This window comes from Dermacentor variabilis, chromosome 11 (assembly GCF_050947875.1).
Source record: "Dermacentor variabilis isolate Ectoservices chromosome 11, ASM5094787v1, whole genome shotgun sequence".
Taxonomy (NCBI): Eukaryota; Metazoa; Arthropoda; class Arachnida; order Ixodida; family Ixodidae; genus Dermacentor; species Dermacentor variabilis.
Genome location: NC_134578.1, coordinates 10735855 through 10755729, shown reverse-complemented (window position 1 = coordinate 10755729; position 19875 = coordinate 10735855). Strand labels below are relative to the sequence as shown.

The window sequence follows — 19875 nt, the reverse complement described above, 5'->3', positions numbered from 1 at the left end:
TTTGTGATTGCGCACTGTCAGGCACAAAACTCTCGATCCCTCCCTTCAAGCTTCCAGTTCTAAAGTGGAGAAAGGTCGGCATTGTAGTTTCTCAACTTTCTCTGAACGCAGGGGGATGCGTCGTCGTCGACCTTTCCGAATTGGAACTGCCGAGCGCGCAATACAACCTTGATTAACGGCCTCCGGCGGCCCGAGAGAAAAAAACAAAAAAGAAAAGAGTCGCCAACTGCATATCTTCTCCTCTAAGAATAGATCGCGCACTCGTCGCCTGTTTGTATAGAGTCGGAAGCGCGGGGCAATCGGGCAACGCGATTTTTCGCGGCGGCGGGAGAGGGGAGACCGGTAAGCGGGCTGCAGCACCACACAACACGCTTGGGACAGAAAGCGCCGCTCCGGGCGTCCGCGCGGATCGGTCTCGGCGGCAGCTTATGGGAACTCCGCGATCGACGTGGACCGCACGTCGGCGCACACGCGCGCGTTCCCGCTGCAGCCCGCCGAGCGATCGGGTCGACACCGTAACGCCACGCGGGGTCGGTGGCGTGTGGCGTCGCCTCCCGCTGCGACGGCGGCAGCGCGGAGAGCCAGCGACGGCAACGCTGTTAGCCCAGTTCTCGCTGGCTCGGGCTGCGGAACGCGAAGCACGACGTGGCCGAGAACGAAAAGAAGGAGAGAAAATGAAAGAAGCGAGACAATGCGCGCAAGGATACACGTGCAAAGAAGAAGAAGAAAAAAGGACCGAGGAAGAACGTTTTCCGCCGGTTGCCGACGACCATTAGGACCTGGCTTCCGTGTTCGAACGGGCAGCGTTCGTGAGACGAATGACTAGCGGGGTGCTCCCAGTGCGAGAGAAAAAAGAAACACACGCACAAAGAAATAACGACGCGCGTAGGTAAAGAAAGAGAGACAGAAAGCCAACGATAACAACAAAAAAGAACGAAGCAATAAAAGACAGAAGGTAAATAAAGAATGCAATAAAGAAAGGTGTATGAGAAAAAAAAAGCAGGAACGATTAGGACAAAAAATAAAATGATGCATGTGAGCGCAGCATGGCAGAACGAAAGGCAAGACGGATCCACGAGGAGGTGAAAAAAAAAAAAGATGCCGGTACTCGGGCAACAACGAAACCAGAGCGAAGGGGAGACGGGATGCAAAGAAAGCGTGATAGAAGCAGAAGCAAGAAGGAGATCGGGATAAAGGAGCAGCCGGCAGGTAATGTAGATGTAAAGGTAAGACACGCTAGCGAAGCAAAACATGGCCCCAGCATTGTTTCCTTTGAGGAAGACAAGCGATGCGCTCAGCCATCGACGTTGGCTCGGCCTTTCGGCGGCTCCGTCTGGGCGGCCGATCAAACTTTCCTGCTACGTGAACAAACAAAGGGAGAAAGCGGGTTAATGCAGAGCCGGGCCACGAAAGAAAGAATGGAAGAAAGGCAAAAATGAATATATAGTCCGGCTCACGCAACGGGGAGGTATACTCAAGGATGAAAGGAAGGCAGTGGGCTGTGCAGTGGATATCTCTGGGAATGTGTGCACACGCAGGGCACATTATAAACAGGGGCTGCCGCGTATGCGCTGTATGCGTGCCGCCCCTGCGCTGGAGCCTGGCTCAAAGTGGCGCAGCGCACACAGTGGCAGGCGCGGCTGAGCTATAAGCGTTTTCCCGTTCCACGGCCCGGAATGCTCGAATGCCGCGGTCGCCTCGCGTATAAGAACGTTCCGCGCTGGGCCAGGCTACAAGCGGTTGCGACCAGCAGACGACCGGCTGGCGTGCTCCTCACCCGCTTCACTGTCCGGCAGGAGAATATCGCATTAGACTTGCCAACTTTCGTTAGGCCTGCGCAACACCAGGGACACCAGGCACACTCGCGAAACATCGCTGTCCCCAATATTTGCAAGGACAAAAATGCAGTTAAATGTAGCTCCCTCACCCCCCCCCCCCCCTTTTAGAACACTGTTGCGGACTGGAATATATCTCCCGTACGTGTATTTGGTAGAAATAACTTTGTTCGTGAATGGCAGCGTTACTTCAGCATTACTGATTCATATGCTTCAATTGCCCTGTCTTCGTTTCCGTTTTTTTTTTTTTTGGTTGCGTTATCCTGTCACTGCGTATTTTGCATGGTCCTTCCTGCTTGGACCACACAGTGCTCTGCGGTAATATCAAACAAAAGGAATAAATAATAGAAATAAAAAAAAGCTTATGCCGCGATGTCTCGGCTGCTGTGCCGGTTATTCTGCCGAGCACGAGGTCGCGGGTTCGGTTCCCGACGGCGCCGACCACGTTCCGATGGGGGCGCGGCGCACATATGCTTGCGAGATTTCAGTACCAGTTAAACAATGCGACGGGGTGTGTATTGTTCGGGAGCCCTGAAATTACGGCGTCTGTCATAACGCTGGAGACGCTGTTTTGCGAGTTGCGTGACTATGCACTTCGGTGTTTTTATGTTCAGAAAATGCGGCATATCCAACGAGGTGCAATTTACATACAGCGAGGCTTTGTGCAAGTGCGTAAAGAGCCGAAGCACGAGTTTTTGTCTATTGAATGTCCGCACACGCTGGCACGGAAGCCTTTATTCGGGCATGGTATAGAGAGGCTAATGCAATGGCGTCACCGCTGCAGCGGATGGATGGATGGATGTTATGAGCGTCCCCTTTGGAACGGGCCGGTGGGTTGCGCCACCAAGCTCTTGTTACTTTATTGTCTAATGTTCAACCTATGTTAAAGAAAAGAAAAGGAGAAAAGAAAACAGAACCCACGGTGAATTCCCCATAACCAAATTCCCTGAACCCCTATTCTGAACTTTGTTGTTGTACGCCTCCGTTGTTTGTCGTTTCCCTACTTCCACCGATCTACCAATCGCCTCATTCTCATCTCTATTGCGGACATGCTTCCTTTCCGCTTGCTCTCGCTGAATCCAAGGGCTTCAAGGAGGCCAGTGATTCCTGAATCGACCGCTGGGCAGATACCTTCACATTCTAATAAAACGTGTCCCATCATTTCAATAGCTTTACCGCAGCAAGTACATGCTTCGTCTTCCTTCTTATATCTCGCTTTATAGGTGCGTGTTCTAAGGCCCCTCATCTCACTTCGAAAAGTAACGACCTTCCCTTCGAGTTATCATAAATTGCTTCTTTGCGGATTTCTTTTTTTTTCTTAATTACCCATGGCCTTACTCGCCTTCGCGGATGCACGAAGGCGAGCGCCATCTGCTGGTGGTGCAACAAACCCAGCGGCGCGCCTCCTCCGCTGTGATTGGTTGGCCTGTTCGGTTAGAGAACAGCCAGGCCGCAGCCCCCACGGTCACGAAACCCTGGCGCGGTTCGCAAGAAAAGCAAGAAAAAAAAACTGTTGGACCAACGTTGTGCGTTTAAACTTTTGTTTCCCAACATCACAAATCGAGTGAGCCTTCACAGGAGCCTCCGACGAAAGCCGCAGCGCAGCCGCTGCCCTGATCAATACAAGTCCCCTTATCTAAACGTTAGCTCCGGCCTGAGGCATCCCTTGTTCGACCCACTTCATAAATTCCAGTATTCATCTTTATCCGAAGTTCCGTCTTGTATGGATTTATACAAGAATCTTAAATGTAACTGCAGCGGCACGGAAACCACAAGCGCACGATGGCACGTCATCAGTGGCAAGAAAAAAAAAAGAAGTGTGGGTTGTTTTCAGTGCACTGCTGCAATGAATGCAATCGAAGTATTCCTTTCCTTCGTAACTTTTCTCGAACGCACCCCATTGAAATGTCACGTTTCAACGACCCGCGTCTGTGCGCGACGTTAGAGAGCGGCCTTCCTTTGTTTCGCTCAGGTTCCGATCGAAGAACAATGGGCCATTTTGTAGAGCAACGAAGCAGCACAAAAAACAAAGTGCTTTTGTTCCGTTTCTTCCGCTGTAGTCGTATCATCATGGAGGCTACACGGAAGCGGCGTCGTTGGACAGAGGTCGATTCCATGACATTGTTGACCAAAGATATAATTTTAAAAAATGTGGAAACACCTTCGTTGACACGTCGTTGGCAATCAGATTTAACCGTACGCTCTAAAAACAGTGACCTTTAATGTAATAATGCAGGTTTCCCCATTTCTGTTGCAGGTAATCGGCGTCCATCCCCATAAATGATGGCAAGGTTCATGTGGGTTTGGATGCTCTGGCTATTTTTCGTTAGATGCTACGCTAAGAAAATGTGCTGGAGTAATATGCACTTCATCAGCAGCACGAGCCACGTTGAACATGCCATAACACTACATCTGGCGGCGGAATTACGTAGTGCTAGCACCTCTAAATCTTATTTCTATTGACGTAACCTTTAGGCCTCCGACTAGCATTATTTAGAGCAAAGAGCAGCAGTTCCCCGGATGCGGAAATGCGGCTATAAATCTTACCCAACTTGGAGTATACGCCACGAGTCGGTCATGAGCTGTTCCCAAGTGCGATGAGTTCTGCGACCTCGGCCCCTAATAACCGACATCAGCTAAAACATAAATTTAGCGTGATTTACGTGTCAAAACTACTGTCTGCTTTTGCGGCAAGCCGTAGCCGGTATCGAACCCACGACCTCGAGCTCAGCAGAGCAACGCCATAGCCGCTGAGCTACTACAGCGGGTTGCTGGCATCAAGCGTGTAGCTTCCAGCTACGATGCGCGGTTTCTGAAACGAGCCTTGTAGCCTGCGGGGTTCCAGTCCTACTAACGGTTTCAGGTTGGCCGAAGGTGTTATTTTCGTCCTAGCCCTGGCCCCCCAGCAGGATAGGCCATCCGTTCCCCGGAAGACTTCCGGGCCTGTGTGTATGGCATTCGACTCGGCCGACGAAGGAATAATCCGGATGAAACGCCCCTGCCTGTGAAATTCCCCTTCGATTTCCTGCGTAGAGGTTTCGCGCGGCCAAGTCACGCGACTGTGCCTGTTTACAGCGAGTATGGACAACGGAGTCTGAAATTTAGCCGGTTGTTAGCGTCCATGATGACGAACTGACAGCGGACTCGCGAAACGCGAAACCACAGGTCAAACCACTGACTATGATCTTCTCTACAGCGATACGTGCACATTATGTATGTGCAACGATTTGGGGGAGGGGGTTACAAGATAATGATAGCATTATAATATCTATACATACTACGCAGCACTTTGTTCGAGAGAATCGTAATTCGACTCACCTGTTGAACCAATCGTCGGTGTACCTTGGGTATGGGAAGGGGTCGTTGCTACTGAAGTCGTAACTGGCCTTGGCATTCTGCGAAGGGCATTGAAAAAGTACGCGACGTGTCAGGGATCACTTTCCACGTGACCCGGGGGGGTAACGGCCCGAAGTCAGTGAGAAGCGTCGCTTTCAACGGTCGCGTGTCGCGTTATCGCTGATACCGAATATGCGCACATCGGTTCGCTAGCCAGCGCTGTCTCTTGTGACAATCTCCGTGTGCCGGTCGTCTACCCTTTTAGCACAGGTGACTGACCAACTATAGCGTTAGGCAGTCACTGTCCATGTTGTAAGCGTGGGCCAATTAGAGATTCGGGTTATGGAGACTGAACCACGCAGTGCAAGACGTTATCTTTTGTATGTTGTCTGAGTGAAGGGTCATTCTAGATGTGCTTGCTTTGCATGGAGGTCCCATTACGTAACAAAATAGAAGCCGAGAAAAGTCGGCCCAACACGTGATCATGCGTGCCTTCCACCAACCCGAGACAACGCACGGGTGCGACCGCAACGCGCTGCATCTGCACTCGCACGGTGCAACGAAGAAAATAAACGCACGTGTTACAATAGGCGAGAGAAGTTGCAGAAGCAAGCATATCGGAAGAAAATGCGCATGGAACGATTGGCAAAGCGCTCGTCGATTGAAACCTACCGAGAACAAAGCAAGCACACTGAGACGAGTCCACCGAACGCTGGTTCACGTGTTGGGCCGACCTTTATTTATATACAGCATACCTACATCGCCATAAAGGCATTACGAAGAGGTGAACAAAACATAACCAATAAGAACACAAGAGCACTTTGCACAGATATAATCATATACGTAAGGCACAGTGCAATATTATTTAAAGAAATGCACGCAAATAAAATGAACAAACAGTTTGTCGAGAAATTAAGCACATACAGTTGTTATTCAGGAGCGATATCACAGCATAGAAAAGGAAAAAATCACCGCCCAAGCACTTCGTACAGATGGTTAACCAGCGAAGCCGAAACGTGCGGCCCCGGCGTTTATCCCTGGGTTAATCACGACGGTTCGTTAAACGACGGCTCGGTAGGATGCCGGATCCTCGGTACGCAGTTGCTGCTTGCGCTCGGCTGCACGAGCCTGTTCTTGCGCCCGGGCTGCAGCATTGGCGCGGCGCATGGACGAGCTAGTTCCCTGTTCTGCTCGCGTCGTTGCTCATCGAAAGGTGCCTGCCCCCAAAGAGTACGTATGACGCGTGGCCTACTCATTTGGAGCCGGAGCTCGGCTGCGACAGAGAGCAACGTCTAAGCTAATCCAACATCACCTAGATAGCACAAGGCCTTTTCCCTACGATCCATGACGTCATGTTATCTGACCCGACTGCCATAGAACCTAATGGGGATGCTCCAGAGTAGGCAACAGTGATTTTTACTCACCGTTTCCCTCACGCCAGCCTTGTAAATGGAAATTTATGGCCAAGTAGCATGACGTCATGGATCGGAGTAAACAGGCCTTGTGCTATCTAGGTGGTGCTGGCTAATCGCGCCCTTCTCTTTCTCTCTGTTTTTTTTTTTCGCGCACGCACAAGGGGTTGCGCCGGAGCAGTTTTTGGCGTACAGGCGACACACAGACGGACGGATGGACGAATCGGCTATGGCCACATACAGCTTCGCTGTAGTAATTCGTTATTAGGCACATTTACCAAATCATTAGATAAACTGTTCTATTCTCTTATTTTCAAAGAAAATTCATAAAGTATTTCATTGACAGCGTACTCCTTTTGCCTTAAATGTTCTCAATCTATTGAAAAGTGCGATACGATATCAGTGCTAACAATCTGAAAGTGATCTAATCTTAACGGAACTGCGCTCTCCGGGCAGCCCAATGGCGTTTGTGCTATGTCACTGCGGGCCCCACAGGGCGTGTCAAAGCTTTTAAGGGTGCCATATATTCTGGCGCACCCGCGTGTGTCACATCCGTGTATAGCTTAAGCGTAACGCTAAACCTTGCTACCGCTTACATAGTGCTTCGCCCTTCGGTCAAAACTGCCACTTCACGAGGGAGAAACGAGCGAAGGGGATAGCTTCACGGAATGTTGGGTTGCGAAGGCTGGCTGGATGACGTTATGCTCCCGCCTAATTTATTTCCTTCCTCCATGTTGCTGCTTGACCCTCACGGCGCCTTTGTGTCGACGCCTTTTAGCGGTATTCCGTTTCTAACACCCCTGTTATTAAAGGAACTCAGGTATTGGTGTGGCAGGCATTCATCTAAGCATGCTTCGTGTTCGGAAAACATTTGAGGGAACGCGCCTCGCAGCACCCGCTGAGAGTTTTGGCAACCGTGCTTACGTTTATCGCGGGTTTTTTGTGCCACGTGAAAAGGACGCCCTAAGTGCTCGTGCGACCTTCCAAATTCATGTCACCCACGTGATCAACTACTAGGGCAGAACATATAGTGTGCCTGATGTGTGCCAGACTAAGCCCGTTGTTGAGAACGCATGTTTAGTGTGTACGAGCTGTGGATAGATTAATTTTACGCGGATCAGCTTGGTCATGGTTTGCTTGGCAACGCTTATTTATAGCGACTAGGTGTTTGACATTCATAAATGATTGGTTTCACCGCACAATTATGAATATCAGTAAATATTGTTCTGGGTGCATTTTTGGTAGAATTGGGCTATGATTTGAGCAGCGACACATACACCAAATGAGCTACTTGTGATAATTTCGAAAACCTTCGCAACTAAATTATGAAACAGTTTAATGGTAGCGGTCAGAGCGGCTAAGTTAAACTAATTACTACCCCATAACGAATATCTGATAACAACCTTAGAAAAAACGCGTATAGGACGGGACTCAAAAACAAACAAATAAAACAACATCACAAAAAAAAAAAAAAACAGGCGGACTCAACTCCAGTTGACATATACGTAAAGCGAAGCATTCTTGGTCTGATTGGCTCACGAAACATGTACCTGAGTGTATGTGAAGTGTGGCTTTCAAAGTATAAATATTAGTATTAAAGACCAGCATGTTTTACGAAGAAATTATTTTGTTTGTGGTGAAGTATAGACGGGCTGCATATTATATACACATATTTGCACGCCGTACGTCATACGTACATTTGTATAAATTTTCAGTGGTGACCCATAGTGTCGTGTTGCACTCGTGGTGTTTCCGATGCCTCGGTTTCTTCTATCGACAATTTTACGGAAGCGGTTAAGTGCCGCCATCTTGGGCTGTTACTGCTGCTTTTTTCTTTAACGACGAAATATACGTTACTACAGTCGATTTGCAACACACAGAAATTGTTTGTGTAAGAGCCCAAGATGGCGGCGCCCATGAATCGAATGTAAAATCCTCTATAGTGCGACTGCGGATCGAAACCGCGCCACGCGCCTCACCGCACTGGCTTGCCCGCGAGAAAGGCTGTTCTGCACAGTTGCCGCTTGTCGACGCTATGCGACCGTGGTGTAAGGATTTTTTTCAATATCGGGCTTGTGTGCTTAGAGATCCTGTGTTCGAATGCGGGCATCGGACAACTTCATTAATGTTTACTTCATTAATTAGAGTGCCGTACTTTGTTGAAAATGATGAGTTTGCAAAGCCATGAGGCCATTTGAAGCCAGAAAGACGAAAGTTAGGCAAATACATGTACCAACCACCAATCGCATGCTGGCTGAATCGCCCTGCTGGCAGCTTCCGCAGACAATAGTGGCGCAGATCCCTCCAGTAATTATCGCACGAAACTCTACGCTCGAAACGGTAAACCCGGAAACTACTTCCTGGCTGCACCAATCCTAGATGGCATCCATCCCGTTAAACGCGTTCGGCATTAGAGGCCAGATACGTACGAAAAGGTGCCTGGAACTCGGCAAGAAAACTTCACTTCGAAACACAGCATGAGCTCAAGAGTACCCGAACGCGTACCCGCTCGAAGGAGCTCCAACTTCTAATCACCGTGGCGATAATAAGCGTTAATTTACTCCGACAAGGTTACCGTATAACAATCCACTTGGGGACGTTCGAAGACAGAAGTGCGACGTCTGGACAAACCCGCGTAATGCCCATTATTTTCGGGCTCCTCGAACAGCCTAACCGGTGACTCGCACGCACGCCGGCGCAAAGTGTCTCTCCGGCAATGTTTGCGTTAAGCTATATAAGCTGTTTTCTCTCTTTCCATTTTTACTCCCAGTTCCCTTCCCCAATGCTGAGTCGTAGGCCAGAACTTTGATTCAGGCTAACCTCCCAGCTTTTTAACATAATAAATGTTCCCCCCCTCTCTCTCTATACGAAAATAAGCTTACAATGCACAGAATCGCACGTGCGAAACAAGCCCTGCAAGCAATTATGCAAAACGCCCTCCTTCAACTCTCTCTTTCACTAATCCGCCCTCCCCCTTTTTGTTTTCTCCTTCCTCTTCACAATACACTCTCTCTCTCTCTCTCTTCTTCATCGGGGCCTGTTTCATCGAGAACAACTAACCGGTCGGGCCGCCCACGCTAAGCACCCGATAATCGCCTCCCTCACACGTGGCTCGAGCCTCTGCAATCAGACCGGCCGCACCATTAATGGCCTCCCTATTAATCCCGCGGGTATCGAGTGTCCGCCATTACCGTAAGCAGGGTTGGTCCTCTTTTCGCCGGATGGCGGCCGCCTCCCACGGGCTCTCGCCGCCGCCGGAAACCAGCTGCACGGAGTCCGACTAACGGCTTCCAACGCCGGCCCGTCTGATGATGCGGATTCGGCGCCCCCCCTCGACTATACTGCCAAGATCCCCCCGTTCCATTTACTTTCGACATGCTCCTATAGCGACGCTTACCGTAAAGGCCCTGATATAACCTCACACAGCCTCAATGTTTTTCTTTTTTTGCCTGTAGAGAAACGTCTGCATTTCAGTCAGAGAAACATCTACGCGACGTTAGGGCACCCAGAATTAGTGTCACGGCGTTCGCTAAGTCTGAGTGAAATTTGTGGGATTGTCAAGAAAAAAAAAATTGTAACGGGACGTATGGAGCGAAAGTACCCTCTTATATTCGCACTGTACAAACTCTGGCTTGGCAGGTGAGTCATCTCGAGTGTTGCTTGCTGCAGGTGGAGCCTATAGCGTTGCAGGAGCTGCCGACAATTGCTCTGCCCGAGTGTTACTTATCGAGTGCTATAAGTAACACTGAAGCCCGTCACATTCCATCTGGTGACAAAACGGCATCTGGCAATATTAACACGGGGGATTTGAACCGGGGCGCAACAGGCTGTGTCGTATACATCTGTCAAGCTGCTGGCGACATCGACCATTATTCGTTAGAGTGCCCTGATTTGACGCAGAACGTAAAGTGTTAATAGATGGACCGAATCGCTAGAAGCTTCCACACTCAAAGGCAAGTGACATTCTTTTCTTGCGAGGACGCTAGATATTTCGGAGAGAGGGGCTTCGTGTCCACCTACACTTCCTCCCCGATATAGAGCCAGAGGGTGAATGGTGGGCGGTGTGGGTCGACGTAGAACCATCCCGTATATTATGGCAACCTCCGAAGCAATATTTCTGAGATTCCGACTTCAGTTGGTGGACCTGACCTGAATGGATGCAGCAGCGTGAGAGTCTTTGAGTGCTCAGTCTTTGTTAGAAACATGTTAAGAGTACGAGACGGTGACACGCCGACAGTTTTTTTGTTGTTGTTGAATGACTACGCATGAGGTCAAAATGAGGATTGTCCTCGCTTAACCGTCCTGTTCGGAATCAGAAGCTCGGAGTGGGTATGACGCGAAACGCGACAACAGGCTATAGAAAAGGATAACGACATCTATGCAAGAAGTTGGGCAGGCCGTCCTTGTATGTGGTAATTTAAAGGAGCAGTGATGAAACTAAATAAAAGAAATAAAAGAAATCTGCATCAGCAAAAGGTAGATATTCACTTTCTATTTTAAATGGAAGAAACTTCACCAAAATTTGTCCACAGCATGTAGGGAACAAATATTTATCTGTTCTCGGTTTCGGTGGTAAACTTCTAGACAATTACCGCCTCGAGAAGAATGGTCGTTACATCCGCGCGTTATGCGAAAGATTAGCAGTTGACGCATACATGTTTATTTGAGCATCGGTGCGGTTCTCACACGTACCTACTATCCTCAGACAGCGTGTCATCCGATGAGCCCTCCTGCATATGCCTATATTCCGTGGCATTGAAAAAATAAAGAAAAAGCAAGCACTATCGAGACCTTTCTAATGCAGGTAAAAACTGAGATTTGAACAGGTACCATCGAGCGTACACAGTGTTCTTGATTGAATTGCAAACGTAACGCCTGGATTGCCGCATTGTCCACGGAAGGAAATTCACGCAACAAGACGTCACTCACGCTTATTGGAAGTATGCACAGTGTGCGAAGAAACATATGAGCATGCATATGACGAATATGAAGAAAAAAGGCGACAAAGAATAAGATTAAAAACAAAACGAAACAAGACAGAACGTTCAGGAAGAACACAATAAAAAGTGCATTAGTTGCTCAATGGAGAACCTCATATATCGTGCGCCAGCCAACGCAGTGATCACTGGACGGCACGACGACGTCACGTCATTTGCACGACGACGAAAACTCAGGAGACGGAGGGACGATTGGCACGTCACGGACCCGTGATGGATCTCTTGATTACAGTTTCTTGCGATTTCTGCTTTGAAATTACAATGATAATAATCATAAGAACGATGTCATAAGATTACTCGTGGCTGGGCTACTTGTATCATAATGTATTCATAATGACTAATGATCGACTGTCCCATTTTCTCGCTTTTAACCTCAGTCCTCGTCTTCGTTCCGGGCTCATCAATATTTATGAGCACAATGAGGAGCACGCTTGCTGCAGGTGCCGTGAATGCTCACTCCTTAAGAGTACAACAAGAAAAGAATGTTAAGGAAGAGTGCGCCATAAGTTCGAGTGATTACGGTACCTCCAGAACGTTTACCACACCTAGCTCTTGCTTACAGAACTGTTCTCTCGACATTTTCTTTCTTCTTTTTTTCTGCGAGGCGCTTTTGGCGCTGCCCGTCTCGCGAGCGGATTTGTGCGGGATCGTTAATCAGAGCGGCCACGGCGAGGCGGACACCAGCGCCCCTGGCTGGAATGGCGTTCCCTTAACGCGTTCCGCCCCAGCCCGCACTTGCCTTTACCGCACCGAGCTCGTTGTATCTAATTACCGGGAGCACATTTCACTGCCAGGCGCCACCGGAATGTGCTCCCTGTGGGCTAAACTTCTCCCTGGACACCCCAGCGGGCGATGTAGGCAATTGCGGAAGCATGGAATGCCGCTTGGTGCTGTACTGTACACGATGCAGAACACGTGAGCTCCGCGGGTGGAGGTGGCTCCGCGTGTCTTCTGCACACGTATTCCTACGCCAAGTAGTCCGGCAGAGCTTGGCAGAGCCTTCTGGGTGTGTTACAATGTTGGCCAGCATTCAAGACAGACTTCGAGCTCAAGTAGTGGAACTGATTTGATCTCGGGATACCATTCTGCACGGCGGCATTTCGAGCCAGTCAGGGAGGCCGTACCGGTACCTTGCGGCCTATGAGAGCTGATAATATGACGAGAATAGTACCGTCGGTTTCTCAGTGAAGATAACGAATCAGCGTAGCCTGCTACTTGCGACCGTTGCGCAAACCCGGAAGCTTGGAAGGACTGTGTTTAGAAAAAGAAAAGAAAGATACCTTATTACGCAGAAGCTTAACATCACCAAGCACATTAGTACCTTAAACTAAATTAGCCGTAATGTAGAGTCCTGCTTCTCGTTGCTGGGGACATGGAGGCAACCGACTTTTCCGTACTCCATTCAGAAGCGAGTGCTTTACCTTCATATATGTGTAACCTTGCTTCTGCTTTTTATTTATATGCTGCAAGAACTTACATAATGTACAGAAAGAAACATTCTTTTTTTGATAGCTTAGGCTGCAGTGATATTTAGCTGCTGGATTCCTGTTAGGTGGCTTTCCATTGTAGTTGATTAAGATGATCACTATAGAAGTAAAATAAATCAATGGACAGGTGTCATTTCACTCTTGTACTTGTAATGGAAGACACTGACTTCATCAATTTTATTTTCCTTGTCGCCAGCGTTTATTAAAACCACAACACCTGATTTTTCATGAAGACGTTTAAAAGTGGCATGCTTTAATTTCTTGAAATCATGCTATTTTCGTTAAGAACCTTAAACAAACAATCGCAGCCATTAGTCGCAAAAAGGAAACCTTCTTTTTTTTTTTTAGGCGCGACACGTACCATTATTATCCGTTCGCAAATTAGTCAGTGGAAGCACTTCAGCATTTCACGCGGCTATTTGAACAGGGAGGGTCCGGGCCAAAAGTTACCTCTTAGCAAAGCGTGACCGTTCTGTCCTTAGAGCTCCCAGCACGCGCAGTGATGGAGAGAACGAGTGATACGAAGACAAAGAGACAGAAAAAAGCGCGAGAGACAATCACCTTGCGTCCACCAATCAGCCAAGCTGCCGGCGACGCACGAAGAGCGCATCGGGCGCCGAGCCTACGTGTGCGACCCTCGGAACAACGTGCACCCACGTCGAAGCGTCTCGTTTATCTTTCCTTTGCGCTCAACGAGGCTCGCGCCTTTGCGATGCCACGTTAGCGCTTGTCTCCATTAATTAACGAGGCCGAGCTAGCAGCGATTGCCCCCTAGGTTTTACCGGCTATAACGAGAGAGGCGGGCAGATAGAGAGGTGAAAGGCACTCACGTAATTGTCCCGAAGGTCCGGGTGCATATAGTCAACCCCTGGAGGCATAAAAGACAGGGCGGGACAAGTTAGGGATGGTAGTTAGAAAAAAGGAAAGAGGAAAAGGGAGGTGGGACAGAAAGTGGGCGTGGACGAACAGGAGGAAGGTTAGGGAATAGTAGGGAGAGAAAGGGCGTGCAAGGAAGAATGCAGGTGCAGAAAGTGGGGAAGGGCAAACGCATAGAGAAAGAATGGAACGTGCAGAGGTGAAAGTATCATAGGTTAAGTAAGTAAGATAAATAAAAAGAGAAGAGGTCGTCGATAAATAGGGAGCGAGAAGAAATAGGAAAATAAACAAAAACGGAGACAGACGGGGACGTGGTAGAAGGCAAGAACAGGATAATTAGGGATTGATAGAGACGCCAAGGAGGGACGGGATGAAAAAAATTCGACAAGGGTTCGGGGTGAAACATAAGGTTGGTGAAGAAAATGGAACGCAGAGTAGAAATTAGCACGACAAAAGAAACCGCGGACGTAGGAGGCCCGTAAGGGGAGCGTGTGTATTGGAGACGGTATAGTAAGGAGATACGTAGGGAAAATAGGGAGAAACGAGATTAGGTGGGGGTAGCAGACAGGTTGAAATTGGGAAGCAAGGGATGGAAGATAGGGAGGTCACGAAATAATGGAGGAAAATGCAGGGACAATAGGTAAACGGGTGCGAAGGGAGGTGAATGGGGATGGAAAGAGAGAACACGAAACCATTGTTAGAGCGGCACAAAGAAACGTGTCTCCAATAGAATTCCCACGTGTCGCCTTCCTCGTACTCACATAAGCTGCGTTTCCCCATTGTTTTAGGCTCGTAAAGAATATTGCCCAACCGGCTGCGACAGCGCGCGACGGGAGTACTGTCCTCGCGAGAACGAGCTTATATGGACAACGTCGTCTTAACAGCAATGCCCGCCGGCGAAATTGTGCTTTAGAGACGGCAGCCGTCCCGGTACCCTTTCTTTAGTCTTCGGTTACCACGCCTCGACGCCGGTAACTCGGAAAGATCAGGCGCTTATCTAATTGGTCGGAGCTCTCCCTCGGCTTTATTCATAGCCTGATGCATACGCTTACAAGATTAGGAACAACGAGAAATATTGAATGCCCTTTATCAATTTCGATGATTCGCGCAAACGAAACGCGCAAGAATGAAAAATAAAGGAAAGCCATCCTTTGTTCCTTCGCATTTACCGCCTTCTCGGTTTGCAGGGCTATACTTGGAGCCACTTCTTATATATTGGCGACAAAGCGCTGTGCTCGCGGTAATAAGCGTTCAGCGATTACGACAGTGTGCTCACGGGCATATTAAGGATGCTATGCCGTAACATAACGGCAAGGAGGCCAAGCTAGAGACTCTTAAACACACTTCAAATAAAGTACTCTAATACCAAAGCTTGGAAGAAAACATTCATTCGCTATACCGTTCGGATTATTGTGCTTAAGACGCCCTGCACGCTTTACAATGAAGTCATTACGAAATGCAACGAGGGTCTGGCGAACAAAGAAGCTTAAGTACATCGTGTGCGTTGTTTCGCAAGCGGTGTGAACGTCCCGGGCATCTGTCTGTATGTAAGGACCACTTCATGTGTACTCGCCAGTCACAGAAGGCCATTGTTACGAGCGAGTAGCCTTGTCAATACGGCGCTTCATTTGGCATAGTATTTCTGGTGTTACATAAACCGTGTTGTCCATGAACTAATGGCGTCCTCGACAGATCGTACAGGTGCGCGCCGGGGTGCCAGGGACGACGATGATTGGATGAAACGGCGCACCCAGAGCACACCGGTGTGATTTTACGAGGAAGCCATTAGAACCCTTTTCAATCACTCTTATTGTAATGAAATGACCCGAAAGAAATTTGTACGTGAATGTAAGCAATGTCAAGTCACGAAATGAGTAAGGAGTGACTCCGAAGTTGTGCGGTGATTGACCAGGGGGCGTATTCTGCAACGATCACTTTCAGCGATAATGTCGCCTCGGCGATAGTATCGCCAGCAGGCGTGCGCTGATTGGCTGGTTCAGCAAAATAGGATGAGCTGATTGGCTGGTTGAGCACTACGTCACGTGAAGGCGATAGTATCGCCGAAGCGATCGTCGCTGAATACGTCCCCCAGCAGTATTACACTCGTATGTCCATAGTTATCCTCACAATACAAAAGGCTTCAGATTATTCAGTTAGAGATTTACAGGGTTACATTTACTTTTGACAATTTGGCACGTGGTTTTATGTGCATCAAATCTAAGCGTGCTCTACAAGTATTGTCATTATGATCCCGAAGAGTAAATGTGCGCTTAGATTCAAGAAAACAATAGCTTTCACCACAATTCAGAGGTTCAGTGACAAACATATCTGCAAATTCAGATATTATATATTCCAGCCTGCAAATTCAAGCCCTGATAATCACGGCTTAGGTCGCTCCGTTATGGACTGGGCTAGCGAGTGAGTAAAATGCATCGATTAGATTGCTTTTAGTTGGCATGATTCTAGTCTGGAGTTCTATTTTATTTGGACCGTAATAGAGATATGAGAATTGATGACCGGAGTATCGTTCCAGTGCAGGAAAAAAAAATGAAGCTACTAATAGAAGTGGAGTGTATGGCGGCTAATCAAGGCACAAACAGACACGTGAATCTGCCGCTGTTACCTTTGTAAAATGAAAATACAAAGCTCAGTATGAGCGACGTTATTACCAGGAACCAGACACTCACGGATTTTTGTTCGTGCACGACAGTAATAGCATGGTCGGATTAATCTTGGTGGGTACGAAGATGCAGAAAGAAAGCACCGATCCCTTCCGTCAACACGGGAGGTATTCTAGGGCGATCACTTTCGGCGATAGCATCGCTTTCGCGAGATTTCGCGAGATTTCGTGAGACTCAGCCCACATGAGACAATGAGCTTCTCTGTCGCCTTTGTCCGACCCTTGTGTGCGTATGCGTCCAGAGAGGATTTACGCAAGACCATATCAACGTGATGCTATTACCGTAAGTGGTCGTCCCAGAGTACGTCCCCATGCAGTCTGTTCATCACTATTCTCTGCACTGATTCTTGAAAGTAATATTCTCGCTGGATTTATTGACGAACGAGAAACTGTGCACTTTCTCGTAAGGCGAGTAGTTGCGCGGGTAGGTCGATAAGTTCTGACGGTGGCCACATCGACAGTCCGAAAACACGTGCACAAGTGTACCCATACCTCCCCCTCCACCCTCCTCAAAAGGATATGGAGCGAATGAAAGACTAATATGAGTGCAAAGCTGCACCAATCACAGTATGATATCACCTATGCTCAGCGTAGGCGCAACGTTGCCCTACGTCGGGTTCGCATGGATTATATCTAGGCTCGCTTTGGGACCTAAACGTTGCTTCTGTTGCTCGTGACCGTTGGGCTACAGTGCATATTCTATATCTGAAATGTTCAACAGAACTTGCGTTCTCTTGCAACTCACCATCGTCCATAATGGCTGTAGTAACATTCTTGCCCGTAAATCCCTGAGCCCAGGCGGCCTCAACGTTCAAATCCAACCGGGGCTTGCCGCCGTTCTGGCCGACATTTTTCTGCAAAAAAGAAAGAAAGACGCAAATGAAAGGACAAGCAATAGAATGCATACTGTAGCGCCAAGATTTACAGCGTGGCGCCGAACTAGGTTAATTAAGCCTAACCGAAATTAAACACGACATTCAACATTCAGCTGCACCTCAACCGAAAGTCTATAAAAGGCAACAAAAGCCCCATAGAAATACAGCATCGTTTCTATAACTTCTGGAAGAGAGGCTGATTTTGATTACATGTTAGAGAGGCAGAGAGCGAGGGAGACCAAAGAAAATAGAAAAGCAGGAAGGTTAACACGAACGGAAAACGGGGTTGGCTACGCTACACAGGGGAAAAGGGTATAAGTAGGTAAAAAAGATAAGAACATAGAGACTACAGATACGCGATCGCAGCTGGTCCCGATTCCCGCGTACTGTCACTGCACAGGAACACATACAGAACAATGAACACAAATTACAATCAACACAAGGAACACCTGCACACGACTAATGTCGTTCGTGCAGGTTTGTTTTCTTTAAAGAGGTTCTTAACCACCCATCAGGCATTGTGAAAAAAAAACGCAGTGCACAGATAGCGTACGCTGCTGTAAAAATCTCAGCCAAATATTGCAGTCGTGCGTGGCGACTGGAGCTCACAAGCGGAGCGCGAAGTCACTTTTTTCTCAAACGCTCTCTTTTCAACAGAAGCCTGCTCCTCACTCCTTTCTGGACGCTTTATTTCGTAATATAGCAGATTCCCATACGCGGCTGCTGGTGGCCAATAGCCGACATCAGTCAAGAAGGGTGTCTGGATCAGTGCGCTTTTTCCTGTAGTTGCAGCGTATATTTATTGGCGAACTTTAATAAACAGGCCAAAGTAAGCGAAACTCTGGTTTACAATTTCGATACGAATCAGGTTCTTCCGGAAGAAGCCGTTCGAGCAACGTCTGCTCACGCTCGGCCGCCCGCGCAGGAATTAAACTTTAACCACCTTGCTTATCGGTGTCGTAGCCATCGGTTCTTACTAATTTCGACTAGTTTTGGACGTCCAACAAGCCTCGAATCACGCGAAACTCACGGTCAGACCACACGCACGCTTGCGAGCGCGCGCTCGCTCCTGGACGCTCCTAAATAGACGCCTTGGAAGACTTCGCTTCGTATTGAGCTACTGAAGCGCTTCGAAATGCGCAAGTTGGACGTGGCTACTATCCTTCGATCAAGCCGGTGCAGGGCGAAGCCGGTCGCACCACGAAGCATGGCCTGATTGGAACATACGAGCGCGAGCACACACTCCAGCCACGTCGTGCCCAAAGCAAACACTGCACATGCGCAGTACAGTTGCATGTAGCTGAGATCTGCTACGTAGCCTAAATACCGAAGCCGCTGCTGGGCGCCCCGACGAGTCCGCTGGCTGAGCACACCGCGGCTCGCTGTGGACAATCGCGTTTGGCTTACGTTTGGCTGCGTTTGGCTACGTTTGGCATGTCGTATAGGTGCCAAAGCCGACAGTAGCGGCGTCTACGTGAACATCCAAAATCATATTTGGACTGCACGCCATGGTGTCGTTCCATCGGCGGAGCGTTGTGGTTTTGCCTCGCTCCGCCGCAGCCCTCGCAGTACAGGGCATTGAACAAGGAGCCGAAGCACCACGAAGGGGATGTCTGATTCCCAATAACTCCGCTTCTGCTGAACGCCTTGAAGTAGTTTTTGCGGCAAAGTACTTCCGAAATAGCCTGTTTCAAGTTCGAATGCTTTGCTCCACTTCGAAGAAAAGTGGTTCAGGGCCTCTTAAAAAAAAAAGAAAAGAAACAGACGGTTCGGCTGCGCCAACCACGGAATATCGTGCGAAAGGCGTCGCAGCGGTTGCGAAAGACAGGCGTTCCTCTGGCTTGCGATGTTGGCATGCAACGTCCGCAGCTGGTCGGGCTTGTCGAGGTTCATCCGTTTGGGCAGCGCGCTAGGTGCACGCTTGCGCAGTCTGTCGTTTTCCAATAGCTTCTGCCGCTTTTCGGCAGTTTAGTTGGCGCGTTTCAACGCCACGAATTGACTTCTCTGTGGCTGCAGTCGCAGTCGCTTGGTAGGTCGACTTTCGTTGCCTTTGCCGCCGAGCTCGTTGTTGTTAGCTGCGCTTGGCGCAACGAACCTCTTCGTGAGACAATTCCGCCGGCGATCCCGATTCACTTTCCATATTTATTTCACACATACGCACGGGGCCACCCGCCGTGGTTGCTTAGTGGCTATGGCGTTGGGCTGCTAAGCACGAGGTCGCGGGATCGAATACCGACCCCGGCGGCCGCATTTAGATGGGGGAGAAATGCGAAAACACCTGGGTACCTAGATTTAGGTGCACGTTAAAGAACCCGAGGTGGTCGAAATTTCCGGAATCCACTACGGCGTGCCTCATAATCAGAAAGTGGTATGGCAC

At 48.9% G+C, this 19875-nt stretch overlaps 1 protein-coding gene across 1 annotated transcript in view; it reads right to left on the bottom strand.

Moving 5' to 3' along the window:
* The window catches only part of amon (prohormone processing protease amontillado), a 200791-nt gene that overhangs the window by 17555 nt on the left and 163361 nt on the right, over positions 1-19875 (bottom strand). The window contains exons 4-6 of the mRNA XM_075675115.1: positions 17369-17477; positions 13898-13935; positions 5154-5230 (exon numbers count right to left, since the gene is read on the bottom strand). Coding sequence (XP_075531230.1) covers positions 5154-5230; positions 13898-13935; positions 17369-17477 — 224 coding nt within the window. The remainder of the gene's footprint in view (positions 1-5153; positions 5231-13897; positions 13936-17368; positions 17478-19875) is intronic.